Genomic DNA, 19,531 nt, shown 5'->3' with positions numbered 1-19,531 from the left:
ATAGACAGAAAGCCACACAAAGTAGCGTTAGATTGGGACACACGCACACACAAACTATTCTCCCCACAAAAAGCCCCACCACGGACTTGAGGAAAGACACAGGTTAAATTGTAACACAGCTAACTCCTGAAGATCTGAGTGAGGGATGCAGTTTAGTCGCTGGCCCCTCAGCAGCCCCCTCAAGGTGGAACCGTACCTGCTTGTCCCGGGCTGACCATCCACAGAAACAGCGACAGCAGCAGAGCCAGAGCCCGCAGTCGGTGTGGCTGAGGGGAGAGCATGATGAAGGCGTTGGAAACAGCTCCTCTCTCCCTCTCCCTCTCTCTCTGTTTAAGGCCAATGCAGAAATAAACACGGATTCGAAAGTGCAGGAGCAGAAAGAATGGGAGATTTCTTCAAAACAAAACACACACAGCCTTCTCCCTCCGTTGCCTCACAGAAATAATAAACTTAAAATAGAAAATGTTTGCAGGAGAAATCCTGTGAATTTCTTCCAGAGGTGCAGCTGATACAGCGGCAAGAAGTCCTTAGGTTTTCAATTTCTCCCGGTCACTTCGAAATCCCAAGTTGTGTGTTCTCATCATTCCGGGTTTAAACTGTGGAGTGGGTGTGTGTGTGTGTCTCTGTGTGTCTGTGTCCCAGAGCCACCCACCCACACACACACACACAAAAAACCCCCTCCAATCCCAAGGTCTAAAACTGCGATGTTCGACACTCGCTGATGGCTCTGGGGTTCTGCCAATCGACACAGATCCGACTTTACTCTGTTCCCTCTCTCTCCAAAAACCTCCAGCAGCTATCCCCGTCCCGTCCCCTCCCTCCCTCTCTCTCTTCCACACTCTCTCTCTCTCCCCCCCTAAGCCCTTCCTCCCTCAAGTGTGTGAGGGATCTGTTCCAATCACGTTCTCCTCAGTTGCGACGCTGCTGTTCGGAGTTGAAACCGGAAAATAAAAGGAGCAAGTGAATGGTTCAACATTTAACACACTATCCTCCAGCTCGCACCCACCCCTCCACCCCCCAGCAAGCTGTCAAGGTACAGTTTATTCGGATTCTGATGGAATAGATTGTAAACTCTTCATTATTAAAACACACAGGAAGTGTCACCTCCCGTTCCCCACAATTAATTTAAAGCAACTACACAGACCATGACACACGCACAGAAATGTACTCACTCACACTTACACGCATTCACACAAACACATGCACTCACACTCACGCACCCACACTCTCTGACCCTCTCACTCTCGCACCCACAGTCACACCCACTCACTCTCGCACCCACAGTCTCACACTCTCACACTCACGCACCCACAGTCACACCCACTCACTCTCGCACCCACAGTCTCACACTCTCACACTCACGCACCCACAGTCACACCCACTCACTCTCGCACCCACAGTCTCACACTCACGCACCCACAGTCACACCCACTCACTCACGCACCCACAGTCTCACACTCACTGCCTTCCACAACATCTCAGAGAATACACCAAGGCCTTGACCAATCTTATCCCCATCTATGTTGCGATTTGGGACCAGGGTGACAGGGAGAAATTGCAAATGAAGCACTTGGAAAACACTTGCCTTCGCTTAGTTCCTGAAAACAAGCTCCTGTTTTAAATTAGGAGGAGGACGGAACTCACTGCCTGTCACCTACTGGTTATTGTCCCCCACCCCTCAAAGTAAAACCAACTAAACCGGGGGCTCCAGTTCTGAAGGAGAGCGAACATAAATGACATCAAACCAAAACAAGGGAACGCTGACTGTTTATATACAGTGAAATTCACCAGAGTAAACTTTGCAGTTCGATCATTTTATTGAAAGTGTGGGAACGTCACTGGACTGGAAATTCAGAGACCCAGATTAATGTTCTGGGGGGTCAGGGTTCAAATCCCACCAGGGCAGATGGTGTAATTCTCAATTCAATAAAAATCTGCAATTAAAAAAGATGTAAATATTGTCAGTTAGCCTGTTCACTTAATGCCCTTGAGGGAAGGAAATCTGCCATCCTCACCTGGTCTGGCCTACATGTGATCCAGACCCACAATAATGTGGTTGACTCTTAACTGCCCTCTGGGCAATTAGGGATGGGTAATAAATGCTGGGTGCTGGCAGGGGGGACTAGATTGGGTTGGGATACCTGGTCGGCATGGGCGGGTTGGACCGAAGGGTCTGTTTCCGTGCTGTACATCTCGATGACTCTATGATGCACAGTCCCTCCCACGAAATGAATTGACATGAATTCAGCGGAATAAAGGACGGGTTCTCCAATTTGTATAAACCGCTCTCTCACTGAACAGTGTGAATGTTCCCAATCTGAACAGCAAATACAGAGCCGAGCAGGTAATCCCGAATGAGTCTGGTACAATAAACAAATTAGTGAAGGTTTATTTTAATTTTTATAAAGTGTGCAGCAAACAGCATACAGCCACGCATCACACTTGGATACCTCCACCTGCCATTGCAAAAGCGGATAATAACTGCACAACAACAAAAGGTGTTTTAAATGTAACAGAAACAGAAATTGCTGGAGAAACTCAGCAGGTCTGGCATCATCTGTGGAGAGAGAGAGAGAAAACAACAGTTCATATTTCCCCCGTACAGGGACTCTTCGAAAACAACAAATGCTGGAGATCACAGATTCATGATGAAGACTCATTTAAACTGGCAAGGTTAGCCAGATCTCCCTCCATGGATGCTACCTGACCCGCTGGGATCTCCAGCATTTGTTTTTTTTTCAGTACAGATTCCAGCATCTGCAGTAATTTGCTCCGACATTAACCCTGTTTCTTTCTCTCCACCAATGCTGCCAGACCTGCTGAGTTTCTCCAATAGTTTCTGTTTTTGTTTCAGGTCTTCCAGCACCAGCAGTTCCTTGTGGGGTTTTTGTTTTGTGTTGAATGTCTTAAAAGCCACTTGGTTCATTCCCTGGTGTAGAGATACAATAGATCCCTCCTCAGTCTGGACGCTGTGATAAAGTTGCAAATCGCCTTTTGAAAACAGGCCAGAGGCAATTACTTAGACAAAGACTCGGCATTTTGGCAGCAGAATCGAACACCTTTGTATACTCTCGGAGTTAGCCCGCTGACGGGAGTACACCCAAAATATCAAAACAGAAAACCCAACATTCAGAAAGTATACTTCGCACACACACAAAAACACACAGAGTTTGTAATCAGCGCTCTAGTCCAAGATAGTTCCATTTTCAAATGAACTGTTTAATCGCAGTAAAAGCTTCAGGTAGCAGTTGGGAGATAACAGGCCAGAGACCCCTATTAACAGGCAGCTGCACTGCCTTGCTAATTTCACCACGATCACAATCGGTGACCTTCATGTGTTGGTCGGGTCCATTTTTATTGTTTTACACTGTGATAAGAGCGAGCAAGCTGGCGCCATGCGGGGTTAGAGGGAAGATACCGGTGTTTTAGGCTGGGACGTGAGGGGAGTGGAGAGAGATTTGAAGTTGGCCTGTTTTAGAGAGAGAGAGAGAGAGAGATCTTTTGTTTTGCACAAAACTGGGACAAGTCTTAACTTTCTTTTTTAGTCTGCTCCTCACTTTCATATCTCATTGCCAGTGAGGAACAGCGGAGATTACTAAACCCGGTCTTTTGTTTAAAAGTTCAAGTTGATTGAATGAGAATCCCAATGTCTGAACGTTCATCTGATTTCTTTTTAAAAACATTAAATCTTTGAAATAATTTCCTTTTGAATTTGATTTTTTTTAAAAGAAAGGAACAAATGAAACACCGTTTTAAATTATCCGGTGGATGCAAAAATGTTAAGATTTAAAATTTTAAATAAAACTTTGCGGAGGTTACCCTCCGGAATTCCCCCCTCCACCTTTTCTGTAAAATGTAATCTTGCCATGAATTGATTTTGGTTTCTCGGGAGCTCAGTCAACTCGCAACTTCAGGGCAAACAGCAACGATGCAGCAATATTGGGCACGACACGAGGGGGCGCTCGTAGCCGAGTATCAGAACCAAGCCAACATCCAATGTCCCCATGCTAGCTCAAGATTAGTCAGTGTTATGAAGGGAGGATTAAAAAAAAACTCCCTGGTAATAATGACCTTGCAAACTTGGAATCCTCCTCCCCCCCCCCCGGAGCTTATCTGCGAAACAAATAACATGGAGTTGAAGTTCTAACCATTCAGTGTACATCGAACTCTTTGTGTGGTCAGGTTGCACATTCATGCTTTGTACTTCGGAGGATGACTGTTAATGGCAAAGGGAGGAGGCCATGCAAAGAAAAGCCAAACCCACTGCTGGCATGGTGGCTCAGTGGTTAGCACTGCTGCCTCACAGTGCCAGGGTCCCAGGTTTGATTCCAGCCTCGGGTGACTGTCTGTGTGGAGTTTGCACATTCTCCCTGTATCTGCGTGGGTTTCCCCCGGGTGCTCTGTTTCCTCCCACAATCCAAAGATGTGCAGGTCTGGTGAACTGGCGGTGCTAAATTGCCCGTCGTGTTCAGGGATGTGTTGGTTATGTGCATCAGTTAGGGCAATAGCTCTGGGTGGGATACTCGTTGGCGTGGACTTGTTGGGCTGAATGGCCTGCACCCACACTGTAGGGATTCTATTAAAAAAAATTGCTTCAAGAAATTGTAGCGAGAGACAGCTGATGATGTGGAAGTGTTGGGGTGGACAAGGTCAGAAGTCACCTGACACCAGGTTATAGTCCAACAGGTTTATTTGAAATCACGAGCTTTCTTCACCTGATGAAGGAGCAGTGTCCCGAAAGCTTGTGATTTCAAATAAACCTGTTGAACTATAACCTGGTGTCGTGTGGCTTCTGTCTGAGTCGCGAGTGTGTTGCTGGAAAAGCACAGGAGGTCAGGCAGCATCAGAGGAGCAGGAGAGTCGACGTTTCGGTGTGATTCCTGAACTGAGAGAAAGCAGAGTTAATGTTTCAAGTCAGTTCTGAAGAAGGATCATTGGACCCGGAATACTGATTCTGCTTTCTCTCTCTACAAATGCTGCCATACCTGCTGAGTTTCTCCAGCAACTTTTGTTTGTGTTTCAGGTTTTCAACATCCACGGTGCTTTGTTTTATTTTCGTGTTGGTTGTCAAGAAGCATCTTCCAAACCATCGAGAAGGACAACGGCAGCAGATACATGGGAACAGGACCCCCCTGCAAGTTCCCCTCCGAGTTACACACCTTCCTGACTTGGAATTATATCGCCGTTCCTTCAGTGTGGCTGGGTCAAAATCTGAGAACTTCCTTCTAAATACCCTTCTGGGGGGTATCCCTGCTGACTGCAATGGGTCAACTAGACAACAACTGGTCCCCACCGTCTTGTCACTTTCAGAGCAATGAGGGAAGGCTCAGCCAATGAGATCCACGTCCCCTTTTGTAACTAATGAAGGAGTGCGCTGGAGAATTTCCATTTAAATATGCAAAAAGGAAGGCAGAAATAAAATGACTCCCCTCTCTTCCCTAGTCATAACTTCAGTTGCCAGATAGTAGCTACTGTCTATGAAGACACTGGAAGTGTCTGTTAGAGAGATGGGGAGATGGTTCTTTATTTTGAGGGGCATCATGTTGCATCAGTCCCCACTGACTCCTGGGAAATCTGAGCCTGAAACGATCCCAGTTGGGGCAGAAGCAGCCGGTGAAGGGGTCAATTGCTTCGAAAGCTCAAGTGGAGGGAGGGTGTGAAAATCCAAGCCTCATTCCCACTCAGAACCTTCAAACAGCCCCTGCCTGCCTGTGAGGTGCCATCTAACTCCAGAATCATCCAATCAGCAACTGTGGCTCCACTGTGGGAGAAAGTCATCCTGGGTCCTGAGGCAATGGCTGTGTTAGAAAAGAAGGTGGCATTTCTTCACGAACCAGCACAGGGATTTAACCCACCGTGTTTGTAATTATGATTTGGAGATACCGGTGTTGGACTGGGGTTTACAAAGTTAACAATCACACAACAGCAGACTATAGCCCAATGGGTTTAATTGGAAGCACTAGCTTTCGGAACGCTGCTCCTTCATCAGGTGGTTGTGGAGCATAGGATCTTATACTCGACAGCCACCTGATGAAGGAACAGCACTCTGAAAGTTAGTGCTTCCAAATACACCTGCTGAACCATAACCTGGTGTTGTGTGATTTTTAACTTTGTTTGTAATTGTTATTAATGACTCAGGCACATTAAGGCTACAGCAGGTGGGACTTGAAGCTGGACTCTCTGAGTCAAGGTTAGGAACAGCAGCACTGTGTGACACACATCCCCTGTGCTGTCTGTATCACTCTGCATTGCACTCAATCCAGCTCAGTAATATGACCTCGTCCTGATTTTCCAAAACCATCCATGCATTAAATAAGGAGTGTGGTCAATGGAATCTGGTGGGGGCTCATTCCTCTTTTATTTATTCTTTCACAACAAGCGGGCATCACTGAACAGGCTGGCATCTGTTGTCCATTCCTAACTGTCCTGGAGCTCAAAAGAAAAGTTGTACTGGACTCGAAACACAAACTGTTTCTCTCTCCACAGATGCTGCTATTCCTGCTGAGTTTCTCCAGAACTTTCTGTGTTTGTTTCAGATTTCCAACTGTAACTTGCTAGGGGCAAGATTTAAAAGGGATGCAGAGGGTAGTACGTGTATGGAATGAGCTGCCAGAGGAAGTGGTGGAGGCTGGTACAATTACAGCATTTAAAAGGCACCTGGATGGGCATTTGAATAGGAAGGGTTTAGAGGGATATGGGCCAAGTGTTGGGAAATGGGACTAGATTAATTTAGGGTATCTGATTGGCATGGGCGAGTTGGACCGAAGGGTCTGATTCCATGCTGTACATCTCTATGACTCAACGACTCTGTTGTTGGAGATTGCATCCTTGTGAGAATGAGGGACAATGAAAGTAGGATCTGAGCGGGTTTATGGGCTGTGTCAGTATATCACCTTCTTTTACTATCCAAGTAGAAGAGGAGGAGAACCTGTGGAATAAACAGTGATCTGTCTGTGTGTATCTGATGAGCTTCTCTCCTGTGCATATCCATGGACAATAATTACCTGGAAGTTGTTTCTATTTCCCTGTTGGTTGGAGATTTAGCTCAGTAGATAACCTGCTCTCTCCCTTTGATACAAAGGATGAAAACTGTCTCTGTGGGAGACTCACAGCAAATACTTTACACTGCAGCCAGGAAGCATCAAACCTTCCCATGTCATCTCAATAATTAATCTGCTGGGGATATAATAACTATCAATGTTTCGGAGTCAATAAATTGATGATGCCAGTGGCCTTGCCCCTGCAGTTTCAGGATATTCTAGTCCCCATTGTCTTTATAAGCAGGTTTGGTGTCTTTGATTAAATAGACAGGAACATGCAATAATGAGAATACTGCCTCTAACAGAGTGTTTTATCTGATGCAACAATGCTTATGTTATCCTTTATAGCGTACCAAGCTAGACATGAATCTTGTGATAGTGAAGAATCCAACAGATGGTTATGACAGGTGGCTATTTTGTAAAAATCTCTATATTTTTCAGATACAATAATGTCTGGGTTAATGTTAATCTATGGTATTGCATAGATGAGCATGCTTTCCAGAACTGCTGGAGAAATTGCTGGAGAAATTCAGCAGGTCTGGCAGCATCTGCAGTGAGAAAGCAGAGTTAATGTTTTGGGTCCAGTGACTCTTCTGTAGAATTGAGAATAGCTGGGAAAAGGACTGGTATATACGCCGAAGGTGGGGTGGGAGGAGATGGGAAGAGTAAACGATAGATCAAGATGGATAGTATGGCAGAGGAAGGAATGGGTAAAAGTCAGCCTTTGGGAATCAATAACTGCTAATGGGGACCATAAGTGGCTGATAATGAGTTGTTTGCGGTAGCAGTCCATGAGATGATAGAACTTGGTGTGTGGGGATTGGGGTAAGGACATGGGAGAAGGTGCTCAAACCCTAAAGTTATTGAACTCGAGATTGAGTCCGGAGGGCTGCAGGGTCCCCAAGCAGAAAATGAGGTGCTGTTATTCCAGCTTGTGCTGAGCTTCACTGGAGCACTGCAGTAAGATGGAACACAGAATCTTTATAACTGTAGGTCACATGATATCGTGAGGATATCATGGGCATGTCCCTTTAAGGTATCTGAATAATACTAAGCGTGAGATATGATGATGAAACTGAACTCCAAAGTACTTATGAACCTGTAATTCAAAAATGTGCTTTTAAAAAAGGATTTTTAAAGGTAAAAAGTACTGTAGATGTGAATTCAGTGCTGCCTGACATTGTCATGTGTGGGAACATTGGAATGTTACACCTGGAGGGTATCAGGGAAATTTCACAGAGACAGAGAGAGAGAGGGGGATGGAACAGGAGGAGAAAATGAGGGGTGTGACTGTATTCTTACTTTCAACAAAAGGCCACCTCTTGTAGATATCAACTGCGTTTTGCACTTTCAGGAATAACCAAAAATATCTGACTGTAACCCTGATCTGTGTCACATGGGGCACATTGTGCTAGTGGACTGAATGTGTGTGTGTGTGTACATAAGTGAGCGTGAATGTGAGTGTATGCACATCAGTGTGAGTGTATGTCAGAGTGAGTGAGTGTGTATGTCAGTGTGTATATGTCAGTGTGTGTGTCAGGGTGAGTGAGTGTGAACGTGAGTGTGTCAGTGTGTGTGTATGTCAGAAATGAGTGTGTGTCAGTGTATGTGTATCTTTGTGTGTGTATCAGTGTGAGTGAGTGTGAATGTGTGAGTGTGTGTCAGTGTGTGTATATGTCAGAGTGAGTGAGTATGTGAGTGTGTGTGTCAGTATGTGTGTATGTCAGAGTGAGTGAGTGTGAATGTGAGTGTGTGTGTGTCAGTGTGTGTGTATGTCAAAGTGAGTGTGAATGTGAGTGTGTGTGTCAGAGTGAAAGTGTGAATGTGAGTGTGTGTGTGTGTCAGTGTGTGTGTATGTCAGAGTGAGTGTGTGTGAGTGTTTGTGTATGTCAGAGTGAGTGAGTGTGTATGTCAGAGTGAGTGTGTGAATATGAGTGTGTGTGTGTGTCAGTGTGTATGTCAGAGTGAGTGAGTGTGAATGTGAGTATGTGTGTGTGTATGTCAGAGTGAGTGAGTGTGAATGTGAGTGAGTGTGTCAGTGTGTGTGTATGTTAGAGTGAGTGTGAATGTGAGTGTGTGTGTCAGTGTGGGTGTATGTCAGAGTGAGTGTGTGAATATGCGTGTGAATATGAGTGTGTGTGTCAGTGTGTGCATGTCAGAGTGAGTGAGTGTGAATGTAAGTGAGTGTGTGTCAGTGTGTGTGTATGTCAGAGTGTGTGTGTCAGTGTGTCTGTATGTCAGTGAGTGAGTGTGAATGTGAGTGTGTGTGTCAGTGTGTGTGTATGTCAGAGTGAGTGAGTGTGAATGTGAGTGTGCGTGTGTCAGTGTGTGTATGTCAGAGTGAGTGAGTGTGAATGTGAGTGTGTGTGTCAGTGTGTGTATGTCAGTGAGTGAGTGTGAATGTGAGTGTGTGTGTGTCAGTGTGTGTATGTCAGAGTGAGTGAGTGTGAATGTGAGTGTGTGTGTGTCAGCGTGTGTGTATGTCAGAGTGAGTGAGTGTGTCAGTGTGTGTGTATGTCAGAGTGAGTGAATGTGAATGTGAGTGTGTGTGTGTCAGTGTGTGTGTATGTCAGAGTGAGTGAGTGTGAATGTGAGTGAGTGTGTCAGTGTGTGTGTATGTTAGAGTGAGTGTGAATGTGAGTGTGTGTGTGTCAGTGTGGGTGTATGTCAGAGTGAGTGTGTGAATATGTGTGTGAATATGAGTGTGTGTGTCAGTGTGTGTGCATGTCAGAGTGAGTGAGTGTGAATGTGAGTGAGTGTGTGTCGGTGTGTGTGTATGTCAGAGTGTATGTGTCAGTGTGTGTGTATGTCAGTGAGTGAGTGTGAATGTGAGTGTGTGTCAGTGTATGTGTATGTCAGAGTGAGTGAGTGTGAATGTGAGTGTGCGTGTGTCAGTGTGTGTATGCCAGAGTGAGTGAGTGTGAATGTGAGTGTGTGTGTCAGTGTGTGTGTATGTCAGAGTGAGTGAGTGTGAATGTGAGTGTGTGTGTCAGTGTGTGTATGTCAGAGTGAGTGAGTGTGAATGTGAGTGTGTGTGTGTCAGTGTGTGTATGTCAGAGTGAGTGAGTGTGAATGTGAGTGTGTGTGTCAGTGTGTGTGTATGTCAGAGTGAGTGAGTGTGAATGTGAGTGTGTGTGTGTCAGTGTGTGTATGTCAGAGTGAGTGAGTGTGTCAGTGTGTGTGTATGTCAGAGTGAGTGAGTGTGAATGTGAGTGTGTGTGTGTGTCAGTGTGTGTGTATGTCAGAGTGAGTGAGTGTGTCAGTGTGTGTGTATGTCAGAGTGAGTGAGTGTGAATGTGAGTGTGTGTGTATGTCAGAGTGAGTGAGTGTGAATGTGAGTGTGTGTGTGTCAGTATGTGTGTATGTCAGAGTGAGTGAGTGTGACCTCCTGTCACATTCATTGAAACTGACTGCATCGTTTTTTGAATGATGAGGTCAGTTTGAGTTTGTCAAATAAGGCATAAAGATTTATGTCACTTGGTCTGGTTATAATTCTGTTATAATAATCGTCAGTATGGTTTGAATAGATGTGTTTAATTGCCATCTTATTGCATCACCCAGTCCTGGGCATCTCACTCGATCATGTTGTCAGTGGTGTTGTCGTGCTGTCTTTCTGTGGGCAGTTTTCCTTCGGGATTGATTTCTGATTCCAGTTCACCTAACCTTCCCTGCAGCTCTCTAACATCCCCCATCCCGTCTCTTATTTGGTCAGAGCCTTGTAAATGTCTTGATTCAGGTCGGTGGTGGAATGTGCCAGTCTGTTGGAGGTAAACTCTGACAGTCTCTGGCATTGTCTGAATCTCTCCCCCTAAGAATGTTGTTCGAGTATCAGGGCCTTGCTCTGAGACAGTCTGCCTCTCTGCAACACACACTTAATCTGCAACAGCCTCAACTTTTCCAATGAGCAATGTCTGTGTTTTTTACCTTTGACGTCCTTGATGATGCCAATGAAAACACACAGCAGCCTCACAGAGACAGAGCCTTCACTTTTACTCAAAGCAATTCACACAGTGAAAAGGGGAAGGATTGTGATTGCAATGACAATAAATTGCATTTAAATAACACCTCAACTATTGTAACCATATCCCAAGACATTTTATAGGAGTGATACCAGACAAGTGCAAGTTAAAGATATATGTCTGGGACTCTGTGGATCATTTGTAAACAGTAGATATTGCAACGTCAACAGTTGGAGCTGACAATTTTGGGATTCTTGACTTAGCAGGTTAGTCAAAATCATTTCATTCTGGTAACTTTTTATTGTTGTTGACTGAAAATTCAAAGCTGGAAAGTCCTTCACTTGCCATTGGGGGAGGCAATGGCCTAGTGGTATTATCGCTAGACTGTTAATCCCAGAGACCCAGGCAATGCTCTGGGGTGAAAATGTGTTGCTGGAACCTGAAGAAGGGCTCACGCCCGAAACGTCGATTCTCCTGCTCCCTGGATGCTGCCTGACCTGCTGCGCTTTTCCAGCAACACATTTTCAGCTCTGATCTCCAGCATCTGCAGTCCTCACTTTCTCCCCAATGCTCTGGGGACCTGGGTTTGAATCCCACCACAGCGGATGTTGGAATTTGAATTCAATAATAAAAAAAAGTCTGGAGTTAACAGTTTAATTGTGACTATGAAACCATTGTAGATGCTTGGTAAAACCCATCTGGTTCATTAATGCCCTTTAGGGAATTGCCCTTACCTGGTCTGGTCTACATGTGACTCCAGACCCACAGCAATGTGGTTGACTTTTAACCTCCCTCTGAGTAATTAGGGATGGGCAATAAATGCTGACCTGGCTAGCTATGCCCTCATCCCATGAATGATTAAAAGAAAAGTTTCCTAAGGTTGCCTTGCAGATGAGTTGGCTTCCAGCACTCAGAGTGATTTGGAGGAGCCAGTGTTGGACTGGGGTGTACAAAGTTAAAAGTCACACAACACCAGGCTATAGTCCAACAGGTTTAATTGGAAGCACTAGCTTTCGGAGCGGCGCTCCTTCACCCTTCATCAGTCTCCTTCACCACCTGATGAAGGAGCGGTGCTCTGAAAGGTAGTGCTTTCAATTAAACCGGTTGGACTATAACCTGGTGTTGTGTGATTTTTAACTTAGCACTCTGAGTGAGAGTATTGTTTATCTGAAATGCAAAAGTCATGAATAGTTAATTCTTAGAGTGCAACTTTCTCAGCACACTAACCCTCAAATGGGATAGCAGAGTACCTCAACCTATTGGCAGCAGAAGAACCTCAGCTCACGAGCACAGCTTCTTCCACCAGCACCTCCTGAGCAGGGTTCAAAAAGCACTTCACCGCTGTTCCTGTGTATTTTAGAAAGGGGAAGACGCAAAGTAAGTCTCTCACGGAGGCTATGTGAGCTGGTACAATCGTTACATTTAATAGGCATTTGGATGGGTATATGAATAGGAAGGGTTTGGAGGGATATGGGCCGGGTGCTGGCAGGTGGGACTAGATTAGGTTGGGATATCTGGTCGGCATGGACGGGTTGGGCCGAAGGGTCTGTTTCCATGCTGTACATCTCTATGTCTCTATAACATGGCCCCTTTGTACCTAACTCAGTGATCATGGTGCAATCTCATTCAAGACCCATGCTCCCAGTTGTACCCTCCACTTTCTCATTTCTTGTCCCTTATGTTACCTTCCAGGCTGATATTGGGCAAACACTTCAGTTCCTGATCAACCAAGAGGTAAGCACTTGACTTGGAGCAGCAATGTTTAACAGGTGAGCTTGTTTTATACCTCTCCCTTTTGATGTTCTTTGAACTGACGATTGAGAGAGATATGGAGCAGTCTGACAATTCACTGTCAACATTTACCCAAACTTCTTGTAGTTTCAGATTATTGATCTTTTTAACAATCACCTGGTTGTCTCCCATCGAAGTTACCCATCCCACTGATCCTGTCTGCTTCTGTTACCTGTGTTGTCTTCTGTTCTCTTTTTCACCTTCTGGTCTCTAATTTTGATTATCACCTTGCTTTTGCGAGATTGACGAGATAGGGCCCCGTATTCTCCTGGGTTTCGATGGAAGATCTCACTGAAGCATCCTAGGTCATACACGTCTTGACAGATTGGCTGTGGAAGGAATGTTTCCCCTGGTTAGATGGAGGTTCAAAACCATGGCACTGAGGTAGAAGATCAGCGGGATCTATTTGAATTGCATAGCAGGCTTGAGGGGCTGAATGGTCTCCCCTTGCCTCTGTTTGTACTTACTTCCTGCTCTGTTTAATCTCTTTTATGAGTTCCTTCATTAAGTTTTGGTTTGGCTCACTCACAGCCTGGTGTTAGAAGGTCATGGTTTCAAGGTCTATTCTAAAGAGGTGAGCACATGATCAACTTTGGAGAGGTGTCAAGGGAGCCCTGCATTGTTGGCAGTGCCACCTTTCAGATGCAATGTTAGGTTTAGTGCTGCCCTGACTCAAGTTGAAAAGGAGCACAGGGCAATGGCATTTTCTGAGCTGGCACTGAAAAGAAACAGACGCTAGACGATCATTTAATTTGGTGGGACCATCCTGGGTGTATATTCAGCACCACACCATCAGTCCCATAGCACCTCTGATGTCATTAAGAAGTAGCACCATGGCTTTTCACCATTTGACTCTGAGCCCTATATGGAGGTTTATGGACGGATGATCAAACACACAGCACCCTTGGGAAGAGAGTGACTGTACTGAGGTGTGTCAAAATTGTAACTTATTACAATTCCTCAAATGTTCTATTGTGCAAGCAACTATTCCTCAGGAGCACATTCATGTTTCATTTGAACACAGATCGTTAGACGATGTTGAAATGGTACCTGCTGGATAATGTCCCATAAATTTGCATTGCTAAAAGCTAATCCCAAAAACTCATTGTCATAAAGGAGGACAATAACACTATTTCTTGAACATAGCTCTTGCCTTCAGCAATGACATTGTCTTTTTGCTACAGTCTGAGGTGTATTTGGTGGCACTTGGTGTAATGTCAATAAAAGGAGCAATGTGAAACTCAGACCTCTCAAAGACCCGTAAATGCTGCAATTAAATGAAAGATTGTCACTGTCAGGGGTAATAGAGTCATTATTTTATACATGACATGATGCCACATTCACTCAAATAGTGAAATTATTTCTGAACTATCTTTCAGCTGTTGGTTGGGGAAGATCATTGGTGAAGATACCAGGGGAATAAGGGCAGAATTCTGCCGATGCTGAAAATCTGAATCAAATACAGGGAAAATTCAGCAGGAGAAACTGAAGCTCTATTCTGAAATCTGTGCCCCATGTTCTGTGTCTTCAGTTCTGAAGAAGAGCCATATTAGCCTCAAAATGTTAACCCCGTTTCTCTCTCCAAAGATACTGTCAGACCTGCTTCAGCATTTTCTCATTGTTTTTGTTCTTGAAATAGCACTGAGGCTTCCTTAAACTTCATCTGGACAACTGGACAATACAAACAAGTAATATTCACGCCACACAAATGCCAGGCAATGACTGTCCAACAAATGATAATGGAACACCTGCCCATTGACATTTAATGGCGTTACCATCACTGAATCCCCCATTGTCAATGGGCTGGAGGTTACCATTGATCAGAAATTGAACTGAATTCACCACATATACACAGTGATTATAAGAGCAGGTCAGAGTCTGGGATTACTACAGTAAGTAACTCACTTCCTGACTCCCCACAACCTGTCCACTATCTACAAGGCACAAGTCAGGAGTGTGAGAAAATACTCACTTCTTGCCTGGATGGGTGCATCAACAGCAACACTTAAGAGGCTTGACTCCATCCTGGATAAAGCAGCTCACTTGTTTTGCACCACATTCATAAGAATCCATTCCCTCCACCACCGACACTCAGGAGCAGCAATATGTTCCATTTCCAAAATGCACTGCAGAAATTCACAAAGGCTCCTTAGACATCACCCCCCAAACAGCTGACCACTTCCATCTAGTAAGACAAGGGCAGCAGATATATGGGAAAACCACTCCCTGCAAGTTCCTCTCCAAGCCACTCACAATCCTGACTTGGAAATATATCGCCATTTCTTCATTGTCATTGAATGAAAATCCTGAAATTCCTTCCCTAATGGCATTGTGTGTCTACCTACACAGGGACTCAAGAAGGCAGCTCACCATCACCTTCTCAAGGGGCAACTAGGAATGAGTAATAAATGTTGGCCCAGCCAACAACTCCCAAATCCCATATGTGAGATGGGGAGGCCGGGGGTGGGGGAAGGGTGTATGTGCGGGGGTCCGAAGGTCTGGTGGTGTTATCACTGGGCTGTTAATGCAGAGTCACTGAGTCATAGAGTTATACAGCACGGAATCAGACCCTTCAGTCCAACCTGTCAATTCCCAACCAGTATCCTAAATTAATCTAGTCCCATTTGCCAGCACCTGGCCCATATAGCTCTAAACCCTTCCTATTCATATATCCATCCAAATGCCTTTTAAATGTTGTAATTGCACAATCCTCCACCACTTCCTCTGGCAGCTCATTCCATACACGTACCACCCTCTGTGCGAAAACGTTGCCCCTTAGGTCTGTTTTATATCTTTCCCCTCTCACCCTAAACCTATGCCCTCTAGTTCTGGACTCCCTGACCCCAGGGAAAAGACTTTGTCTATTTACCCTATCCATGCCCCTCATGATTTTGTAACCCTCTATAAGGTCACCCCTCAGCCTCCAACGCTCCAGGGAAAACAGCCCCAGCCTGTTCAGCCTCTCCCTGTAGCTCAAATCCTTCAACCCTGGCAACGTCCTTGTACATCTTTTCTGAACCCTTTCAAGTTTCACAACATCTTTCCAATAGGAAGGAGACCAGAGTTGCACGCAATATTCCAACAGTGGCCTAACCAATGTCCTGTACAGCTGCAACATGACCTCCCAACTCCTGTACTCAATACTCTGACCAATAAAGGAAAGCACACCAAATGCCTTCTTCACTATCCTATCTACCTGTGATTCCGCTTTCAAGGAGCTATGAACCTGCATTCCAGGGTATCTTTGTTCAGCACCACTTCCCAGGACCTTACCATTAAGTGTGTAAGTCCTGCCCTGATTTGCTTTCCCAAAATGCAGCACCTCACATTTATCTAAATTAAACTCCATCTGCCACTCCTCAGTCCATTGATCAAGATCTCATTGTAATCTGAGATTAGATTAGATTACTTACAGTGCGGAAACAGGCCCTTCGGCCCAACAAGTTCACACCGACCCGCAACCCACCCAGACCCATTCCCCTAAATTTGTCCCTTGACCTAACACTACGGGCAATTTAGCATGGCCAATTCACCTGACCTGCACATTTTTGGACTGTGGGAGGAAACTGGAGCACCCGGAGGAAAGCCACGCAGACACGGGGAGAATGTGCAAATTCCACACAGTCAGTCGCCTGAGGCGGGAATTGAACCCGGGTCTCTGGCGCTGTGAGGCAGGCAGTGCTAACCACTGTGCCACCGTGTGATAATCATCTTCACTGTCCACTACACCTCCAGTTTTTGTGTCATCTGCTAATTTACTAACCACCCCCCCTATATTAAATCAGAGTACTTACAGTGTGGAAACAGGCCCTTCAGCCTAACAAGTCCACACCGACCCTCCGAAGATGCAACCCATCCAGACCCATTCCCCTGCATTTACCTCTTCACCTAACACTACGGGCAATTTAGCATGGCCAATTCACCTAACCTGCACATTTTTGGATTCTGGGAGGAAACTGGAGCACCCGGAGGAAAGCCACGCAGCCACAGGGAGAATGTGCAAATTCCACAGAGACAGTTGCCTGAGGTGGGAATTGAACCTGGGTCTCTGGTGCTGTGAGGCAGCAGTGCTAACCACTGTGCCACGTGCCACCCACATCCAAATCATTTATATAAATGATGAAAAGCAGTAGACCCACCACTGATCCTTGTGGCACTCTGCTGGATGTAAGTAATGTTCAAATCTGGGTTCAAATCCTGCCATGGCAGATGGTGGAATTTGAATCAATAATAACCTGGGGTTAAGAGTCTAACAATGACCATGAATCTATTGTCGATTGTCGGAAAAATCTATCTGGTTCATTAATGTTCTTTCGGGAAGGAAACTGCCGTCCTTACCTGGTCTGGCCTACAAGTGACTCCAGACCCACAGCAATTAGTTGTCTTCTATCTGCCCTCTGAGCAATTAGGAATGGACAATAAATGCTGGTCTAGCCCCTTGTCTCCTTGTCCTTAACAACCCCACATACCCGGGTTCGATTCCATCCTCAGGCTGTGCAGAGTTTGCTCGCTCTCCCCGTGTCTGTGTGGATTTCCTCAGTCCAAAGGTATACAGGTTAGGGTGGATTGGCCATGAAAATACAAAGTTACGGGGATAAGGTACAGGTGGGTGAGATGCCTTTCGAGGGTTGGAGTGGATTTGATGGGCGCAATGGTGGGTGGCACGGTGGCTCAGTGGTTAGCACTGCTGTGTCACAGCACCAGGGACCTGGGTTCGATTCCAGCCTTGGGTCAACTGTCTGTGTGGAGCTTACACAGTTGCCCCGTGTCTGCGTGGGTTTCCTCCCACAGTCCAAAGATGAGCAGGTCAGGTGAATCGGCCATGCTAAATTGCCTATAGTGTTCAGGGATGTGTAGGTTAGGTGCATTAGTCAGGGGTATATGTAGAGTAACGGTGGATGGATCTGGGTGGTGTGGAAAATGTGTGTAAGTGCTGCTTCTGCGGAAGGGATAAGACTCAGCTATCAAGGGTGGGGGGGTGGGGTTGCACGCTAACAACAGGCCACAGATGGATGTGGTTAACCGATTAGATTAGCAGCTGCACAGAGCAACTGCAATTGTCACATGAGGTAAAAGGGGAAGTATCGACAGACTCAGAGAAACTGTATAAATAAGCACTAATGTTATTCAGGGGTGTGCCTAATTTTTGGACACATACCTGTGGCATCTGAGTGCTCTTTTCATTTACTTCGACTGGCCACTTCCCTTTGCCCACCTGTATGTGGAAACAACAGCCAGAGGAATCCTTCCTGTTTGCTTTCATCTCTATCCCAGATGTTTCATTTAATTGGACCTGATAGGTGTCTCCCCCCAGAACCGCTTTGTGCCATGTGGTTTTCTTTATCGTTAAATACATTGGGTTACACTTCTTATCGGGACACTCAAGAGCTGGCCGGAAGGGGCCCCGGTGTACTGTGACGAGTGGATTAATCCAAGTACTACCCCAAGGCCATCCTGGTAGGACTGAAGATGTATCTCTGAGTAGCTGTACTGCCTCTGATTTTCCACATTTCCACTATCAACTGGGCTGCAGACATCGGTATCTATTACTTGCAGATTAGCGGTCTTGGGGAACATTACTACCAAGTAAGAGGACCACACCAAGGTTCGACGAAATTTTAGGACTAGGAGAGCTAAGATTGTATATCTAAGTATCCACCTCATCCCAAAAATAGTGCTGAATCACCGAGAGACTTAATTATACTATTAGGACTCGGGATCGGGGTGGGCGACCGACAAATAGTAGTCAGAATGACCCTTTTGACCGAGGAACAAGAAGAACAAATTGGCCCCAAGGTATGGGCACGGGAAGGCAATCAAGGGGGATTGCAGATTCCCCCTCTCAAGATCCTCACAGTGAGGAGCTCCATGCGTCCTCCACCGCTGCCTCCGGCCACCAGAGGCGCCACCATTCCACTCGCTCTCACTGCCATGCCGGTTTCACCGACCAACCCACCTCAAAAGGCTCCAAAGAAGAAAAAAAAGAAAGAAAAGAAATGAAAGAAAAATAGCAGCCGTTGAAAGAAAGAGATTGGCAGGAGTGGATGAGCCTGAGGCAAGAGCCTGTACACAGCCCTGTTACTCCACACCCACCTTGAAGTGGTGCCTTTCCTTTGTAATCACAGAAAGGACATTGTATGCTTTACCTCCTGCTCTCTCTACCTGTCCCGCTACTTTTAGTAATCTATACACATATACACCCAGGTTCCTTTTCTCCTGCGTTTCAATGTGCTTCCTAATTGGTATGTGATAGATTTGAATTGTTAATGGTGTAGCTGATTTTGAGAATGATGCTTCATTCACCCTGTGTAAATCCCTTGCCCCACAGTAACCTCAATAACAGTGCACAGCTTGGTCAGAATCGTCATCCTTTCCAACACACAATTTGTTGCTCCAGCAGTGGGTTTTCTCAATCTGACACTCAGTTTTTCTGACATATAACGACAGAAGATTGCTTAGATTTGCCCTTCATTATACAAATATATGACTCACCCCCCCCAAGACAAACCAAAGTAGATGCGGCTGTAAGAACATGACCATTTATTATGAGTTATTTCGGTGAGTGAAGCAGCATTTGTGGTAATTCTCCGTGTTGGCTGGTCTTTTACTAGCAGGTTGCTTACTGATCCTATCTATTGGGTTCAGAAGCTAGGCTCTGATCAGTTCCGGCTGCCTTAGTTCTCTGTCAATAATCATGTAGACACTGCGGAGCCGGGCTCCTGATAATTGCTGACTTCAGTG

The 19,531-nt window shown here is 45.6% G+C and overlaps 1 protein-coding gene and 1 long non-coding RNA gene across 3 annotated transcripts in view; both read right to left on the bottom strand.

Annotated features, from left to right (window-relative positions):
- unc5b (unc-5 netrin receptor B) overlaps positions 1 to 776 on the bottom strand; it is a 269,146-nt gene extending 268,370 nt beyond the window's left edge. For both annotated transcript variants that reach the window (XM_043679162.2, XM_087982409.1), the window contains exon 1: positions 197 to 776. In XM_043679162.2, coding sequence (XP_043535097.1) covers positions 197 to 281 — 85 coding nt within the window. In that variant the 5' untranslated portion in view covers positions 282 to 776. The remainder of the gene's footprint in view (positions 1 to 196) is intronic.
- A 1,067-nt stretch (positions 777 to 1,843) lies between these two features.
- LOC148137426 (uncharacterized) lies at positions 1,844 to 19,250 on the bottom strand. Its single transcript, XR_015754263.1, has 3 exons — positions 17,949 to 19,250; positions 12,963 to 13,119; positions 1,844 to 1,934 (listed from the first exon to the last, which is right to left on the bottom strand). It is a non-coding gene; the product is annotated as an uncharacterized LOC148137426 (long non-coding RNA).
- Positions 19,251 to 19,531: the final 281 nt, after the last annotated feature.

This window comes from Chiloscyllium plagiosum, unplaced genomic scaffold (genome assembly GCF_037043375.1).
Source record: "Chiloscyllium plagiosum isolate Xiang-an unplaced genomic scaffold, Cpla_swu_hap1 HiC_scaffold_43, whole genome shotgun sequence".
NCBI lineage: Eukaryota > Metazoa > Chordata > Chondrichthyes > Orectolobiformes > Hemiscylliidae > Chiloscyllium > Chiloscyllium plagiosum.
The sequence above is the reverse complement of the archived record's forward strand: the minus strand, read 5'-3'. Positions and strand labels throughout refer to the sequence as shown.